Source organism: Stylophora pistillata, chromosome 11, assembly GCF_964205215.1.
Source record: "Stylophora pistillata chromosome 11, jaStyPist1.2, whole genome shotgun sequence".
In the NCBI taxonomy this organism is placed as follows: domain Eukaryota; kingdom Metazoa; phylum Cnidaria; class Anthozoa; order Scleractinia; family Pocilloporidae; genus Stylophora; species Stylophora pistillata.
Genome location: NC_142529.1, coordinates 29455496 through 29473297, shown reverse-complemented (window position 1 = coordinate 29473297; position 17802 = coordinate 29455496). Strand labels below are relative to the sequence as shown.

Here is a 17802-nt window from a genome sequence, read left to right as displayed (position 1 = left end):
ACCAAGCAATACATCAAATCCTAAACCATCCTTCTTCAGTTTCAAGACAATTCTTGAAAATCCTAAAATGAAGGTGAGCTTGTCCTACTTATCAATTTTGATATAAATCTTGTTTAATTAAAAGTTGTAGATGGATCCTTGAGCTTAAGGTGATTGTGATTGCAAAATCTATTGTATACCGGCCAAAAATACTATTTTGGAGTCAAGAACGATAAAGAAGCATCTCCTGTATCTGCATTAAACCTGTACTGTAGGAGGAGGTTTGGTGGGGGAGGTGGGGAGGAATGAAAGGTCTTGAAAGCACTTCTATGCAGTATGATTCAGACTTATAGTTTTTCTCAGAACAGTGTAAATGCATTACACTGCCCAAATTTGAAAGCTTATGACTTTGTAAAGGTTGACTGAAAAATATTCGACAGTTACCAAGAACTTAATGTGTTATGTTATCTTCGTTTGAATTTCTAATCCCCTCCCATTTCTCCATTTTACTCCTGTGGAAGTAATTATAATAACTGTTTCTTTCCTGCAGCCTTCAAGCAACCTTGTTTTGCATCTTCTTGCTGTTCGTGTCATATTCTCTGCTGCATGCCTCAACCAAACTGGAACCCACCCAGTACAGCGGTGCCTTGGACTCACTGCGTGGACTTTGTGAAGTTGCCACTCTTCTTATGGTTGTGTTTTACATGTGCGAGGAAATAAATCAGAATGTAAATAATTATAATATGGGTCACTATAGAAATTTCATTAAGACCTCCTATTTGACCCCAATATCTCAATTAATGACCCCACATTTGAAGGAAAGAAAAATACACCATAGTTTTAGAGAAGGAGAGAAGTCGTGGAAATTGTTTGATTTGTTGCAGAGAGGGGCGTTGTTACTTCTCAGAGTGGATGACCCTGTTTGACTGGTTAGGCCTGCTGTTGATCCTGTGTCTAATACCGTTACGATACATGGATCATAAAGCTCAGTGGATGGTGACATCTTTGGCCTTCTTCTTCAACTTCATGAGGATCTTTAAGTTTTCGTGTGTGTCAAGGTAACCTACCACTCGTAATTGATTACTTTAGTTCGTAAAGAGCACTGATGACTTAAAACTCATCCTTTTGTAAACCTAACTTAACCATACCTTATATCTTTCTTAGGACTACAGGATTATACACGCAAACGTTGGCCAAGATTATTTTACATGACGTCACAAGGTCCATGGCAGTTTTTATCGTGATCTTTTTTTCTTTCTGTGGTGCATTGACTTTATCACTCTGTTACTCCGGATCCAGGGAAACTCAAGAACTTCGGTGCGTTTATGTTGGGTATATCTACTTAACAAAGCTATGAAGTTATCTTTAAAAAAAAAGAAATGAAGGCTTTGGTTCCTAAAAGTAAGTAAAATATTCGAGAATTTCCACTGAAATATGTTAGATTTAATCTGCTAGAATCTTTATTTATTCAAACTTTTCTCGCTCTTTTGCAAAAGCCACTTTTTGAACGCGGTAACTTAGATCGTAGACATAACCCATGCGAAGTGCAAAAACCCAACATTTTTATTTTCATCATGCTCTTAGTGGCTTTGGAGACGTCTTGTCGAGCGGATTTCGAGCACTGTCTGATCAGTATCCAATGGTTGAAGACTACTCCACTTTCAAGTAAGGGGCACCAATCTTTTAAGTTATTACTTCTCTGTGCACGTAACAACTGTTTCCACTCGTATTTAAATCGCTTCTTCAGAGAAGTAGGTCTGTAATAGAGTGAGACAATTTTGTCAACAATACTGTCGTGTCGGATGAGTGGCGTGAAAACTTTCGAATATCCAAGGAGAGTTTCATGAAACTGTGTGATAAGGTCAAACCTTTTTTTTTTGCAGAAGCAATCTAAAAATATGAGATCTGCAATTGATGTTGAGAAGCAGTTAGCTGTAACTTTGTACTATTTATCGGACGAGGGGAGATACTGCAAGGTTGCTAGTGCATTCGGCATTGGAAAATCAACTGTGTCTGAAACTGTTCGAAGAGTTTGCAGGTGCATTTCAATCGTTCTTGGGCCTGATTACATTAGATTACCAAAACCAGAACAAGAAGTGTGTGACGCAGTTGCCAATTTTTATGATACTCATGGCTTTCCACAATGCATAGGAGCTGTTGAGGTGTATAACTTGTCATAGCTTTTGGAGCTAAGAAAGATATGGGGTGGTCTTTATTCCGCATTTCCGCCATCAACTTTTTACAAACGAATATCCTACGATCTACCAACAATGACAATTTTGCCTGGTCTAGGGCTTGTTCATAACTAAAATTTGAGAATATAATTTTTAAGGCTCTTTTTTGTATGGATTCAATAGCATCAGAGAGGTATGCGGGAATGTCTTGCCACACTTCCGCAGCATACTCATATTTCAGAGAACACATATTTCAGAGATTACACCTAACCGACCCCATTTTACACTCTGTTGTAGTTTTAAAACATTCAAAATTACTTCTATCCTTGCCTTTGATATTGTCAGATAGTTTCCTGTTCATAATAGTACAGCAAGATATCAGTTCTGTCCACCTTGAGCATGTTTTTATTCCAAGATACTTGTGTTGATCTTACTAGTTAATAAAATAAAGATGAAAAACTCTCTTGTGGTTTAATACTATTCAACAAGCATGGACCTTATGAAGTTAGAAAGGGAGTGCTAGCTTACAAACATGAAACTCAACAACTATTAATGACAAGTAACATAGACGAAATTTAACTAATTAGATGGAAGAAATCGTTCCTGGTACAGTATAATACATACAAAAACAGAAAATCTCTGGGGTAAATAGTGCAATAACAAGGTAAGCCAACCAATGTCTCTCTGCTTTGTGAGCAGGCAAACTAGCAGTGCATATAATAAACGCAACTCAAATTTGTTAACAGAGTGCTAAAACAGCGCACAATCCAACAGTTAGAGTAGACACTGTGAATATTAATGTTCAACACTTATTAAAATGAGAAGGATCCTGTAAATGCCAAACACCTGACATGATGCTTTGCTGTTGCTGATATTGGGGATGATTGTACTGGATATGCTGGTTCTGCTGATGATTCTGCTGCATCATCATCCCCAGCATGTTGAATCCATTCTGCAATGTGGTGCTTAAAGAATGTAAACTAGCGGTAAAACTTGGCACACTTTCCCGGTTAGCTCAATGGATAGAGCGCTGGACTGTTGAGCGGGAGGTCGAGAGTTCGAGCCCCGGCCGGACCAACACTCAGGGTCTTAAAATAATTGAGAAGAATTTGCTACCTTTCTATAACATCAAGAAATGATTAGATATTCTAGTCTTCTCGGATAGGGACGAATAAATGGAGGTCCCGTCTACTACAGGGTTGGGGGTAGGAGACGTTAATTTCCCACACACGAGATTGCTCCCCTGATGGATGTCCTCCCCTGGGTGGGATGGGTGGGTTTACTGGGCCCGCAGTGATTGGCGCAAGCTGTTGCGGTGTCCCTGCCTGTCGGCGAATCTTAAAAATAAAAAAAAATCATAAATCATGTATTTTTCTTTTGAATTTTCAAGCTGATCGATCATTCTCTTTCTCAACTGAAGTTCTTCGTGTCCAAGGGCTAACATTCTGTTCTGTTGTTGTGGTCTTCTAAGCTTGAAATTTTTTTTCTCTTTTAGCTTAGAAATTAAGTTTCTTCTTGCATCAACAGTTTTTTAACTGTATCATTAGCATTATCATCCGAGGTTGTCTCACCAGTGTTATTCTCCCTTGCAGGGTCATTCACTGCGAAAAGTAGTAGACCCGATTCACTTTCGTCAGGATTATCATTACCGAGTATCTCTTCTGCGGTCTCAATGCCATTATCCATAGCTTCGACAGCCGGACATCCAGACCATAGTTCAGCGTATTCGTCAAATAGTATTGTTACCACTCTTAAAGAATCTACAGCTTTTCGATAACCGAACTTTATCCTCTTCAACTTCACGACTTTCTTCCTGGAGAATATGCTAGTATTCTTACAGTTTGGAAACTGTGCTGGGTCTACTTCGAATTCATCGTTGTTTGGATATCTTTCAATGAAAAGTTCTTGTAATTCCTCATACCTTGTTCGTATCGATTCCCATTATTTCCCCTCGCACGTTTTCTCAATTTTATACGATAAAGCAGCATTAAGCAGTAGTGCTGTCTCCTCATCCGTCCAAGTGAAATATTCGTTATCCGTGCTACTATCTGAATTGGTTTTTCTCTTCAGTTTGAGACGCCATTTTGCACTTGGTTAAAGAAACGTTGTGCGCATGAGGAGATAGTAAAACCACTGACGGGTGTCACAAACTTCATCCGGTTATCAGTTCCATCTTAACAGAAAGAAACTTTCGCACAATTCCGTGTGAACAGAATGTCCGGTCGAATTTTTCAGCAGGTCGAAAATTCGTTTAGCACCCCGTGAACATAGCCTCATTTCTATGCAACCCTATTTCGATGGATGGACGACAAAGGCAATTTATTTCTTTCTCAGCAGTCCAAATTTTCCTTTCCATCACAGCATTTATCAGCAATTTTCTTATCCTTTTTGCTCTTCACTTAAAATCTTCTCTTCATCCGCCAACGAAACTCGTGTATCGTTATGTGGCAACAACAGATCTGTGAAAGAAACGACAGAAAGTTGTTTGTTCTCGTAATTTTTTGCTCTTCTTATTCTTTGGTCTAGTTTTTGTTGGATACCAAAGGGAGGTAAAAGAGCCACAAAATGTTACTAATTACACGGTTGAATTAAAATATTTTAAATAAGTTTGCATGTGTGGCCATACATCAACTTCGTAATCGATGTATGCATTCGAATTTTCTGGACTGATTCACATGGGTTGAATACCCTTAGCTTGAATCTTCTTTTTATTCGATTGCTGAGGCTAATAATGATTCAAGCCTCAACTGTACACAAACGATATGGACATTTGATTGACACTCTATCAATGAAACCAAGCCAACTTGCGAGCAGGTCCTCGGTTATTAGCACTATCATGGCACGTCGTTCCTTCGCCTACAAGTCGTGTTGCTCAAGGCCTCAAACTTATTCACAGGTCAAGTAACTCGTATTGAAGCGTTAATAATGAATGCCTGCATGTAGGCTAAGTTAAGTGGGATTGTTTGTTCCACAAAGAAAACAAAAATAATGTTACCGGTGTTTTTATATATTTGCCTATTATTCCTATTTCATACGGGGTGTACCTACCAAGTTAAAGCGACCATTTCTCTGACGATTTAAAACGAGTGAACAGTTCTGAGTAAGTCTTTACATGATTATTATGTAGGATGTACGTCGTCGTTGTGTAGCTGTTTAGATTAAATATTTCTCGTTGCAATCACAGATAACCGCAGTTCAAGAAAAAGGAAACGATTACAGAATAATGTCAACAACAGATTTCACTGGAGTTAGATTACAGACCAAGACATTTCAAGAACTATATTGCTCCCCCTCTCTGGTTAGTGGGCTCCAAAACGAATCAGTATACGTACTTTTCGCAGCAGTTGGCATTCTCCTCTCCATCACAGCATTGCTTGGCAATTCTCTTATCCTCGTTGCCCTTCACAAGGAATCTTCCCTTCATCCGCCATCCAAACTCTTGTATCGTTGTCTGGCAATAACTGATCTGTTGGTTGGTCTTGTTGCCCAGCCTCTGAATACTATTTTTTTAATGTCTGTGGTTCACGAACAATGGAATCTCTGTCGATACGCATTTTACGCCGCCGGCCTCACAGGCTATGCATTATGTGAAGTTTCGTTGATGACGATGACGGCCATAAGCGTGGACAGACTTCTCGCCCTGCTGTTGGGGCTAAGATACATACAAATTGTAACTTTGAAGCGCACATGCATCATTGTAACTACCTTTTGGATTGTATCTAGTGTCACTGCTTTATGCTACACATTAGATTACCGTATAATCCGTTGGTCTACCCATATAGTTGTACCATCTTGCCTTGTTATTTCAGTAGCCTCGTATATAAAAATTTTTCGGGGTCTCAGTCATCATCAGGCTCAAGTACAAGATCATGTCCAACAACAGCCGAGCCAACCAAATGTACTGAACATGACGCGATACAAAAAGGCAGTGTACAGTGTACAGTGCACTGTGGGTGCAGTTAGCATTAGTTGTTTGTTATGCACCATACTTTATAGTGGACATTGTAATCGCTTTCAGTAAAACATATTCATCACACTTACTAATATTGAGGTCTGCAGCAGTTATATTAGTTTTCTTTAACTCGACGTTCAACCCGTTCCTTTACTACTGGAAGATAAGTGAAGTAAGACAAGCAGTGAAGCAGACAATCAGACAAGCACTTTGCTGTCCATGGAGTTAGGTCTTCCTCGACTTGTATATAGTATTTCTAAAGCTGAAAGTGATTACACAATTATTGTATGAAAACGCCCGTCAAATATGTTATTAGATAGAAAGAAATAAAAAGCTCAAATAATATTGTTGTTCGAAGTTTGTTCATAGTCTGTTGTGGACATTTTATCCGTTAATTTATGTTTTTTGTGTTGTGAATATTTTCCCCGTTAATTTATGTTTTATATATTGATTAATGTCAATCATTGAACAATACTATTCATTTCTGTAACGCAAAGCCCTGTGAGGCTCTCACTTTTAATCGAGTATTCATTAAAAAAAATTGCTCGTTGTGTGCACTAAATAGCTTTTTTACGGAAAAAACTGAAAGAAAGGCAAAAGAAACACCAACCATCTCTTTTCAAGAGTATTTTTCGTGTTAGCTAACTACCAATGATCTTGAATACAGCAAGGCATAATTAAAGAAAGATATGCATGCATTTTAATTTCATGTTTAATCTTCTTTTAGCAATATAAAAGTATTGGATAAAACTTCAAAGAGTAGTTAAAATAGTTTTTTAAAGTCAAGGTTTTTTTATTAACTTAATGAAAGAGGCTTGTTATTGACGCCATATTGCGAAACGAGTTGCATTGGTCGACGTTTAGTCTCGAATTTGTCTTGCTATCAGAAAATTTTTCGTAATGCTTATCAATATGTAAAGATGGTTCCGTTGCTTGTGTATGTTAACAAACTTTAAGAATTCGTATGAAATAAAATTGACTATAACCGGTTCTTTTAGTTTCTTTATTTTTAGCTTACTGAGGCTGATTACAAGTCAGGCCTTAACTTTACACAAATGATATGGACATTTGATTGACACCCTATCAATAAAACTAGGCCAGCTTACGAGCAGGTCCTCGTTATTAATATAGCGGCAGGTCGCTCCTCCGCCCACGTGTTGCTCAAGGCCTCAAACTTTTTCACGAGCCAAGTAACTCGTACTGAAGCGTTAATAATGAGTGCCTGCCCGTAGGGTGAGTAAAGAGGGATAGTTTGTCGCACAGAGAAAACAATTTTAATGTTACAGGTGTTTTTATATATTTATTTGCCTCTTATTCCAATTTCATACGAGGTGTACGTGAGAAGTTAAAGCGACAAAAATAGGCTTTTTGACACTACAGACAATTTTCTCTGTGATGTTTTCAATCGAGTGAAAGATGATGAGAAAGTTTATCTGATTATTATGTAGGAACTCAGTAAGGTTTTGGTGATCGTTGTTGTGTTGCTGTTTAGACGAAATATTTCTCGTTGCAATCACGGATACCCTACTCCAAGAAATAGGAAACGAAAACAGAATGAAGTCGACAGCAAATACCAGTAGAGGTGGAGCACTGACCAAAACATTTTAAGAACTACATCTCTGTCCCTCCCTGGTTGGTGTACTTCGACATTAATTTAAAAATCCTCTCCTAACAATCTACAGTACTGATCTCCATAATAGCACTTCTTGGCGATTCTGTTATATTCGTTGCCCCTCACAAAGAATCTTCCCTTCATCCGATGTCGAAACTCTGGTGCCGTTGCCTGGCAATAACTGATCTGTTGGTTGGTCTTGTTAGCCAGCCTCTCTATGCTACTTTTTGGATCATGATGTTTGTGGTTCAGGAACATTAGAGTAGTTACAGAGAATTCTCGACATATTTTTATGTCATGTTAAGCAGTTTCCACCTTTGTTTGCTTCTTTAGGGAAATTGCTTGATGTTGACGCTTTATTGCTCAACGTGCAGCTTAATTTTTATCCTCGTCATCTTGAGGTAAATTAGATTAAATCCTCGGGAGGCGCTTTAACAATTCGTACATATATATCCATAGATCTCCAGCCGCAATTGATAAATTATTTTGTTCCCTTCAGTTTTAAGTAGTAACCGTCGTGATCAGAGGAGAGTTTAGAGCATTGCGCAATTAAAAATATTACAAACGACGATCATTTTGAATATTCTGAAGAAAGCAAGAGAACCAATTTCGTAAAATTGAAAAAACGTGGTTTAGTAGCTTAACATCCTGTCACGGTTTTTATTTGAGATTTTAGTCCGGGGATACAAAAACAAGAAAAATGACCTCCAAAACTTTGTTCATGGCAAATTTAACTCAAATATTTTGAAATAAGTTGGCATCTGTGACAAAAATTAGAATTTCAATCATTTGATGCATTCGGAGATTGTCACGAATTTGTTTCCTTAGACGATCTCTTGCTTAGGCCAAATAAAGTCGCTAGCTTGAACTTTTTATTTTCAGTTTGCTGAGGCTGATTATGTGTCAAGTCTGAACTTTACACAGATCTTTAGTTTAGTATTGAATACAATAAAGGAAGAACATCTTCACTTAATAATCGGCCCTTAAATGAAAATGTATATTATGTACTACTTAATTCATCTTTTATAAAGGGTGGCAAGAAAGAGTTCCCTTATCACATTGTCAAACAGAAACATTGCCGATGTCTTTGTTTTGCCAACAATATTACCTTTAGGTACTAATTTTTTTTAACTTATCTCTACTAATTGAGATAGAAAAACTGGTTTCGGCCCACTCGTAACTGTTTAGAGGTTCAGCTGCAGTTGCTGTTCGGAATAATCAAGGAGAATTTAAAGGGAAAATTGAAAATTTCCTGGATAAACTCCTAAACCGTATCAGAGAATTGCATAAATTTTTGCATCTCTTAAGCAATAGTCACTCGTTTGGTTTGTCCATCAGCTAGTTCCCCGTCGATCAATATAATAACAGATTTAAAGCAAAGTTTTACAGTCGAGCGTAAAAGATTGGTTAGAGTTGGTTAGAGGCAGAGCAGTGCGCAACTTAATGTTCACAAGTGATGGTAAAAAAAACTAGAATGAAAGGAATTGTTCATCGAGTCTTGACAGGTTTTGACCACCCATCCCTTCATTTCCATCTCCATCAATAAATTATCATGTTTACTTCAATATTGGATAACAACTTTCATTGCGAGAAGAGAATTTTCAATCGTTCAAGAGAATCGCAACAAGAAGACTTCAATCACTTACTACATAAAAGAAAACCTTCTTCATACCAAAATATTCGCTTGAAATTATCCGGATGAAATGATCCAGGTAAAGAGAGACTCTTTGTTCAGTGCTCTGTAAAAACCGAAGCAGGTGTCTATATATTTTCATTTTCTTGCTATTTCATACGTGAGGCACCAAATAGGTTTTAGAAAAAAGTCAGTTTTTGAAACAACAGAAAATTTCCCAAGGCATTTTTAAATGAATAAACGCTGGTTAGGTGGTCTTTATGTGACTAATTTTAAAGAAGTGGGGTTTCAGCGATCGTGGCTTGGTGTGAGCAGTTTAGACAAATATTTCTCGTTGTAATCACAGATACACGAGAAGAAAAAGGAAACGGATAATGTCGACAACAAATCTCACTAGAGGTGGAACGTAGACGAAAACAATACAAGAACTCCTATGCTCCCTCTCTTTAGTGAGTGGGCTTCAACAACAGCATTTCTTGGAAATTCCCTTATTCTTGTTGCCGTACACAAGGGATCTTCCTTCCATCAGCGGTTCAAACTTTTGTATCATTGTTTGGAAATAACTGATCTGTCTGAGCGGCGAGACAAAAGCTACAAAACTGTGTTCATTAGAAAGTCAAGTGAAATATTTTAAAATAAGCTGGCATCTGTGATAAAATTTCAATTTCAACGGTTTGATGCCGGCTTTTGGAGATTGTTTCGAAACCAGTGTTCTATGAGACTAAGTAAAATCGTCAGCTTTTATTTTGTATTATTTCCAGTTTAGCGAAGTTTGATAATGATTCAAGTTTGAACTTCATGCAGATCATGATAAGGACATTTGAAAAGCACCCTATCAAACAAAGAGAGATTGTTTGCCGCACTTTCAAAAATGATACGATAGATGTCTCCATATTTGGCGTGCCTTTTATTAACATTTCATACCATTTGAGACACTTCACAAGTTTCGAAAAAGAGTAACTTTTTAGACACAATAGACAACTGATGTCTCATAAACTTTGACAAAGTTTTGACAACTAATTCGTTCGTCAGTACACTACATGAAGCACGCGGTAATTTTACGGTCGAGCTTGAAAGATGGCTAACAATAGCTAAAGGCGGAGCTTAGTGAAACAAAGGTTTTAGAAACGATGATAAAAATAATAAAAATCTACAATGAAATAAATTTTTCATCGAGTCATTGATAGGTTTGACAACCCATCCCTTTATTTTCCATCTCGATCAATAAATTGTCAGTAAATTTCCTTTTACATGAAAGTTTACCTAACACGAAAGTATTTTCTTGGTCTTCTTGTGAACAAGACATTGGAAGAAAACAAATTGGATCTAGTGTCCAGTAAACTACCTTCGGTTCTTCATTATCAGGGATGGTCGCTATGAATTCGATGGCTAAATGAGGATAACCAACAGACAAAGGTAAAAAAAATGTAGAAAATGGTTTGCTCGCGTAATATTATGCTTTTGTTTACAATTTCGGTTCAAGTACTTGTCAGATACGTAAAGAAGAGAGAAAAACTGCAAAGCGCAATTAACTACATGGATAAAATTCAAACATTTTACAAAAAGTTCGCAGCTGGGACCAAAATTTGATTTTGAATAGTTTGGTGCGTTTCGGAGATTGTTAAAAATTCAATTTTTTTTAAAGATCGATTAAAATCACTAGTTTAAACTATTTATTACGGTTGGTGAGGCTGCAGGTAATGATGCAGGTTTCAACCCCACAAATAATTATATGACAGGGACACTTAATTAGCATCCTCTCAGTGGAGGTTCAGTGACAAATGTCTCCAAATTTGCCTTTCAGTGTTATTTCTTAACTGAGGTACCTCGCAGGTTCCAGGCATTTTTTGACACACAAAGAATTAAACACTGGTGAGGAATTTTGGTTTGCGGTGGACTTTCTTTAGGAAGTAGGATTTCAGTGATCGTCGTTGTGTTGCTGTTAAGAAAAAATATTTCTCGTTGCAATCACAGATAATCTTACCCTAAGAAAAAGGAAACAGAGAATGAAATAGCAAAGGTAGAGAATGAAATAGCAAAAGCGGTTTGATAGCAAAACATCTTGTTACGGTTTTTTTTTTTAATTTTAGTCCGGGATGCAAAAGGAAGAGAAAAAGAAGCTGGAAACCTATTTAATAACAAATTTAATTCAAACATTTTAAAAGAAGTTGCTCCTGCGACCAAAACTTGAATTTGAATAATATAATGCATTCGGAAATTGTCACGAATGCAATTTTTTCCTAGACCAACTAAAATCGTTATCTTGAACTTTTATTTCCAGTTTTTCTTGTTTGAAAATGATTCAAGTCTTAACTTCATGCAAATGATATGGACACTTGGTTTACACCTTTTCAGAGATATTTGATGCTGGTGAAGAAGGATTGTTTGTCGACTTGTTAAAAAAAAATGACAACACAGATGTCTTTCCATTTTCTTGTTATTGCTTTTTCATACCTGAGGCACTTCATAGATTCCAGAAAAAAAAACTTATAATACCTTTCTACACTATAATCACTAAAAGTACAAATGACAAAATGCTTTAAAATCGATGAAAAATACGTCAAAATGTTTAGTAAAAATCCAAGAAAAACTCATGGATACACACTTCGTTTAATGACTAATTCAAGATTATTTACAAAGAATATAATTGATAAAATTTGTATAAGAAAATTCCATAGAAATATAATATCATGTATAAAACAAAAGGCATTCAGCTTGAAAATTGCCCTAAAAAAATTTAAAAACAATTAATTTAAAAGACTCATTTTTTGGACACAAAAGACAATTTTTCTCACGCATCATCAATGAGTAAACGCTGCTGAGGAAGTCTTGAAGTGAATATAATTACAGAAGCAATGTTTCATTGATCGAGGCTGGGTGTGCACTGTTCAGACGAAATACAAACAACAAATTTCAGTGGAGGTGGAACACAAACGAAAACATTTGAAGATCTGCTATACTCCCCTTCTTCGGTTGGAACGCTTCAACAAGGATCAATTCCTTTCTCAGCAGTCGCACGTTTTCTCAATTTTATACGATAAAGCAACATTAAGCAGTATTGGTGTCTCCTCATCCGTCCAAGTGAAGTATTCGTTATCCGTGCTACTATCTGAATTGACTTTTCTCTTCAGTTCTAGACACCATTTTGCACTTGGTTAAAGAAACGGTGTGCGCATGAGGAGATGGTAAAACCACTGACGGGTGTCACAAACTTCATCCGGTTATCAGTTCCATCTTAACAGAAGGAAACGTTCGCACAATTCCGTGTGAACAGAATGTCCGGTCGAATTTATTCAGCCGGTCGAAAACTCGTTCAGCACCGCGTGAACATAGCCTCATTTCTATGCAACCCTATTTCGATGGATGGACGACAAAGGCAATTCATTTCTTTCTCAGCAGTCCAAATTTTCCTTTCCATCACAGCATTTATTAGCAATTTTCTTATCCTTTTTGCCCTTCACTTAAAATCTTCCCTTCATCCGCCAACGAAACTCGTGTATCGTTATGTGGCAACAACAGATCTGGGAAAGAAACGACAGAAAGTTGTTTGTTCTCGTAATTTTTTGCTCTTCTTATTTTTTGCTCTAGTTTTTGTCGGATACGAAAGGGAGATAAAAGAGCCACAAAATGTTACTAATTATACGGTTGAATTAAAATATTTGAAATAAGTTTGCCTGTGTGGCCATACATCAACTTCGTAATCGATATATGCATTCGAATTTTCTGGACTGATTAACATGGGTTGAACATCCTTAGCTTGAATCTTCTTTTTATTCGATTGCTGAGGCTAATAATGATTCATGCCTCAACTGTACACAAATGATATGGAAATTTGATTGACACTCTATTAATGAAACCAAGCCAGCTTGTGAGCAGCTCCTCGGTTATTAGCACTATGGCACGTCGTTCCTTCGCCTACAAGTCGTGTTGCTCAAGGCCTCAAACTTATTCACGGGTCAAGTAACTCGCATTGAAGCGTTAATAATGAATGCCTCCATGTAGGCTAAGTTAAGTGGGATTGTTTGTCCCACAAAGAAAACAAAGATAATGTTACAGGTATTTTTATATACTTGCCTATTATTACTATTTCATACGGGGTGTACCTGACAAGTTAAAGCGACAATTTCTCTGACGATTTTAAAACGAGTGAACAGTTATGAGTAGGCCTTTATATGATTATTATCTAGGATGTACTTCGTCGTTGTGTAGCTGTTTAGATTAAATATTTCTCGTTACAATCACAGATAACCGTAGTCCAAGAAAAAGGAAACGATTACAGAATAATGTCAGCAACAAATTTCACTGGAGTTGGATTACAGACCAAGACATTTCAAGAACTACATTGCTCCCCCTCTCTGGTTACTGGGCGCCAAAAAGAATCAGTATACTTACTTTTCGCAGCAGTTGACATTCTCCTCTCCATCACAGCATTTCTTGGCAATTCTCTTATCCTCGTTGCCCTTCACAAAGAATCTTCCCTTCATCCGCCGTCCAAACTCTTGTATCGTTGTCTGGCAACAACTGATCTGTTGGTTGGTCTTGTTACCCAGCCTCTGAGTACTATTTTTTTAATGTCTGTGGTTCACGAACAATGGAATCTCTGTCGATGCGCAATTGACGCCGCCGCCATCACAGGCAGCGCATTATGTGGAGTTTCGTTGGTGACGATGACGGCCATAAGCGCGGACAGACTTCTCGCCCTGCTGTTGGGGCTGAGATACAGACAAATTGTAACTTTGAAGCGCACATACATCATTGTAACTGCCTTTTGGATTGTATCTAGTGTCACTGCTTTATGCTACAGATTAGATTACCGTATAATCCGTTGGTCTTCCCATATAGGTGTACCATCTTGCCTTGTTATTTCAGTCGCCTCGTATATAAAAATTTTTCGGGGTCTCAGTCATCATCAGGCTCAAGTACAAGATCATGTCCAACAACAGCCGAGCCAAACAAATGCACTGAACATGGCGCGATACAAAAAGGCAGTGTACAGTGCACTGTGGGTGCAGTTAGCATTGGTAGTTTGTTATGTACCATACTTTATCATGGAAACTGTAATCACTTACAGTAAAACATATTCATCACACTTAGTAATATTGAGGTTTGCAGCAGTTGTCTTAGTTTACTTTAACTCGACGATAAACCCGTTCCTTTACTGCTGGAAGATAAGTGAAGTAAGACAAGCAGTGAAGCAGACAATCAGACAAGCACTTTGCTGTCCATGGAGTTAGGTCATCTTCGACTTATATATAGTATTTTTAAAGCTGAAAGTGATTACACAATTATTATATGAAAACGCCCGTCAAATATGTTATTGGATAGAAAGAAATAAAAAGCTCAAATAATATTGTTGTTCGAAGTTTGTACATAGTCTGTTGTGGACATTTTATCCGTTAATTTATGTTTTTTGTGTTTGAATATTTTCCCCGTTAATTTATGTTTTATATATTGATTAATGTCAATCATTGAACAATGCTATTGATTTCTGTAACGCAAAGCCCTGTGAGGCTCTCACTTTTAATCGAGTATTCATTAAAAAAAATTGCTTGTTGTGTGCACTAAATAGCTTTTCTTACGGAAAAAACTGAAAGAAAGGCAATAGAAACACCAACCATCTCTTTTCAAGAGTATTTTTCGTGTTAGCTAGCTGCCAATCATCTTGAATACGGCAAGGCATAATTAAAGAAAGATATGCATGCATTTTAATTTCATGTTTAATCTTCTTTTAGCAATATAAAAGTACTGGATAAAACTTCAAAGAGTAGTTAAAAGAGTTTTTTAAAGTCAACGTTTTTTTATAAACTTAAAGAAAGAGGTTTGTTATCGACGCCATATTGCGAAACGAGTTGCATTGGTCGACGTTTAGTCTCGAATTTGTCTTGTTATCAGAAAATTTTCCGTAATGCTTATGAATATGTAAAGATGGTTCCCTTGCTTGTGTATGTTAACAAATTTTAAGAATCCGTATGAAATAAAATAGACTATAACCGGCTGATTTAGTTTCTTTATTTTTAAATCACTGAGGCTGATGACAAGTCAGGCCTCAACTTAACAAATTATATAGACATTTGATTAACACTCTATCAATAAAACTAGGCCAGCTTACGAGCTGTTCCTCGTTATTAGCATAGCGGCACGTCGCTCCTCTGCCCACGTGTTGCTCAAGGCCTCAAACTTATTCACGAGCCAAGTAACTCGTACTGAAGCGTTTATAATGAGTGCCTGCCCACAGGCTGAGTAAAGAGGGGTAGTTTGTCGCACAGAGAAAACAATATTAATGTGACAGGTGTTTTCATATATTTGCCCCTTATTCCAATTTCATACGAGGTGTACGTGACAAGTTAAAGCGACAAATATAGGCTTTTTGACACAACAGACAGTTTTCTCTGTGATGTTTTCCGCAAACGAGTAAAAGATGATGAGAAAGTCTATCTGATTTTTATGTAGGAACTGAGTAAGGTTTTAGTGATCGTTGTTGTGTTGCTGTTTAAACGAAATATTTCTCGTTGCAATCACGGATACCCTACTCCAAGAAATAGGAAACGAAAACAGAATGAAGTCGACAACAAATACCAGTAGAGGTGGAACACTGACCAAAACATTTTAAGAACTACATCTCTGTCCCTCCCTGGTTGGTGTACTTCGACCTTAATTTAAAAATCCTCTCCTAACAATCTACAGTACTGATCTCCATAATAGCATTTCTTGACGATTCTGTTATCTTCGTTGCTCTTCACAAAGAATCTTCCCTCATCCGATGTCGAAACTCTTGTGTCGTTGTCTGGCAACAACTTGATCTGTTGGTTGGTCTTGTTAGCCAGCCTCTCTATGCTACTTTTTGGATCATGATGTTTGTGGTTCAGGAACATTGGAGTAGTTACAGAGAGTTCTCGACATATTTTTATGTTATGTTAAGCAATTTCTACCTTTGTTTGCTTCTTTAGGGAAATTGCTTGATGTTGACGCTTTATTGCTCAACGTGCTGCTTAATTTTTATCCTCGTCATCTTGAGGTAAATTAGATTCAATCCTCGTGAGGCGCCTTAACAATTCGTACATATATATCCATTGATCTCCAGCCGCAATTGATAAATTATTTTGTTCCCTTCAGTTTTAAGGAGTAACCGTCGTGATCAGAGGAGAGTTTAGAACATTGCGCCATTAAAAATATTACAAACGACGATCATTTTGAATATTCTGAAGAAAGCAAGAGAACAAATTCCGTAAAATTGAAAAAACATGGTTTAGAAGCTTAACATCCTGTCACGGTTTTTATTTGAGATTTTAGTCCGGGGATACAAAAACAAGAAAAATAGCTTCCAAAACTTTGTTCATGGCAAATTTAACTCAAATATTTTGAAATAAGTTGGCATCTGTGACAAAAATTAGAATCTCAATCATTTGAGACATTCGGAGATTGTCACGAATTTCTTTCCTTAGACGATTTCTTGCTTAGGCCAAATAAAGTCGCTAGCTTGAACTTTTTATTTTCAGTTTGCTGAGGCTGATTATGTGTCAAGTCTGAACTTTATACAGATCTTTAGTTTAGTATTGAATACAATAAAGGAAGAACATCTCCACTTAATAATCGGCCCTTAAATGACAATGTATCTTATGTACAACTTAATTCATCTTTTATAAAGGGTGGCAAGAAAGAGTTCCCTTATCGCATTGTCAAACAGAAACATTGCCGATGTCATTGTTTTGCCAACAATATTACCTTTAAGTACTAATTGTTTTAAACTAATCTCTACTAATTGAGATAGAAAAACTGGTTTCGGCCCACTCGTAACTGTTTAGAGGTTCAGCTGCAGTTGCTGTTCGGAATAATCAAGGATAATTTAAAGGGGAAATTGAAAATTTCCTGGATAAACTCCTAAACCGTATCAGAGAATTGCATAAATTTTTGCATCTCTTAAGCAATAGTCACTCGTTTGGTTTGTCCATCAGCTAGTTCCCCGTCGATCAGTATAACAACAGACTTAAAGAAAAGTTTTACAGTCGAGCGTGAAAGATTGGTTAGAGTTGGTTAGAGGCAGAGCAGTGCGCAACTTAATGTTCACAAGTGATGCTAAAAAAACTAGAATGAAAAGAATTGTTCATCGAGTCTTGACAGGTTTTGACCACCCATCCCTTCATTTCCATCTCCATCAATAAATTATCATGTTTACTTCAATATTGGATAACAACTTTCATTGCGAAAAGAGAATTTTCAATCGTTCAAGAGAATCGCAACAAGAAGACTTCAATCACTTACTACATAAAAGAAAACCTTCTTCATACCAAAATATTCGCTTGAAATTATTCGGATGAAATGATCCAGGTAAAGAGAGACTCTTTGTTCAGTGCTCTGTAAAAACTGAAGCAGGTGTCTATACAATTTCATTTTCTTGCTATTTCATACGTGAGGTACCAAATAGGTTTCAGAAAAAAAATCAGTTTTTGAAACA

General features: G+C 37.0%; 2 protein-coding genes across 2 annotated transcripts; both read left to right on the top strand.

The window, feature by feature from the left end:
- The first annotated feature begins 368 nt into the window (after window positions 1–368).
- On the top strand, window positions 369–2683 carry LOC111321174 (uncharacterized). Its single transcript, XM_088738261.1, has 4 exons — window positions 369–1037; window positions 1144–1296; window positions 1564–1644; window positions 1863–2683. The coding sequence occupies exons 1-4, from the start codon at window positions 892–894 to the stop codon at window positions 1879–1881; spliced, it is 399 nt and encodes a 132-aa protein (XP_088594387.1). The 5' UTR covers window positions 369–891; the 3' UTR covers window positions 1882–2683.
- A 9440-nt stretch (window positions 2684–12123) lies between these two features.
- On the top strand, window positions 12124–15346 carry LOC148721098 (melanocyte-stimulating hormone receptor-like). The gene is made up of 2 exons (XM_088739248.1): window positions 12124–13406; window positions 13595–15346. Exons 1-2 carry the CDS (start codon window positions 13398–13400, stop codon window positions 14582–14584), a joined length of 999 nt encoding a protein of 332 aa, XP_088595374.1. The 5' UTR covers window positions 12124–13397; the 3' UTR covers window positions 14585–15346.
- The last annotated feature ends 2456 nt before the right edge of the window (window positions 15347–17802 follow it).

Excerpts from the sequence above, each read along its gene's own strand:
- LOC111321174 (XM_088738261.1), top strand. The coding sequence starts at position 892 with ATGACCCTGTTTGACTGGTTAGGCCTGCTGTTGATCCTGTGTCTAATA. Across the intron at positions 1,038-1,143 it reads AAGTTTTCGTGTGTGTCAAG|GACTACAGGATTATACACGC; the intron begins GTAACCTACCAC and ends TATCTTTCTTAG. Across the intron at positions 1,297-1,563 it reads AGGGAAACTCAAGAACTTCG|TGGCTTTGGAGACGTCTTGT; the intron begins GTGCGTTTATGT and ends TCATGCTCTTAG.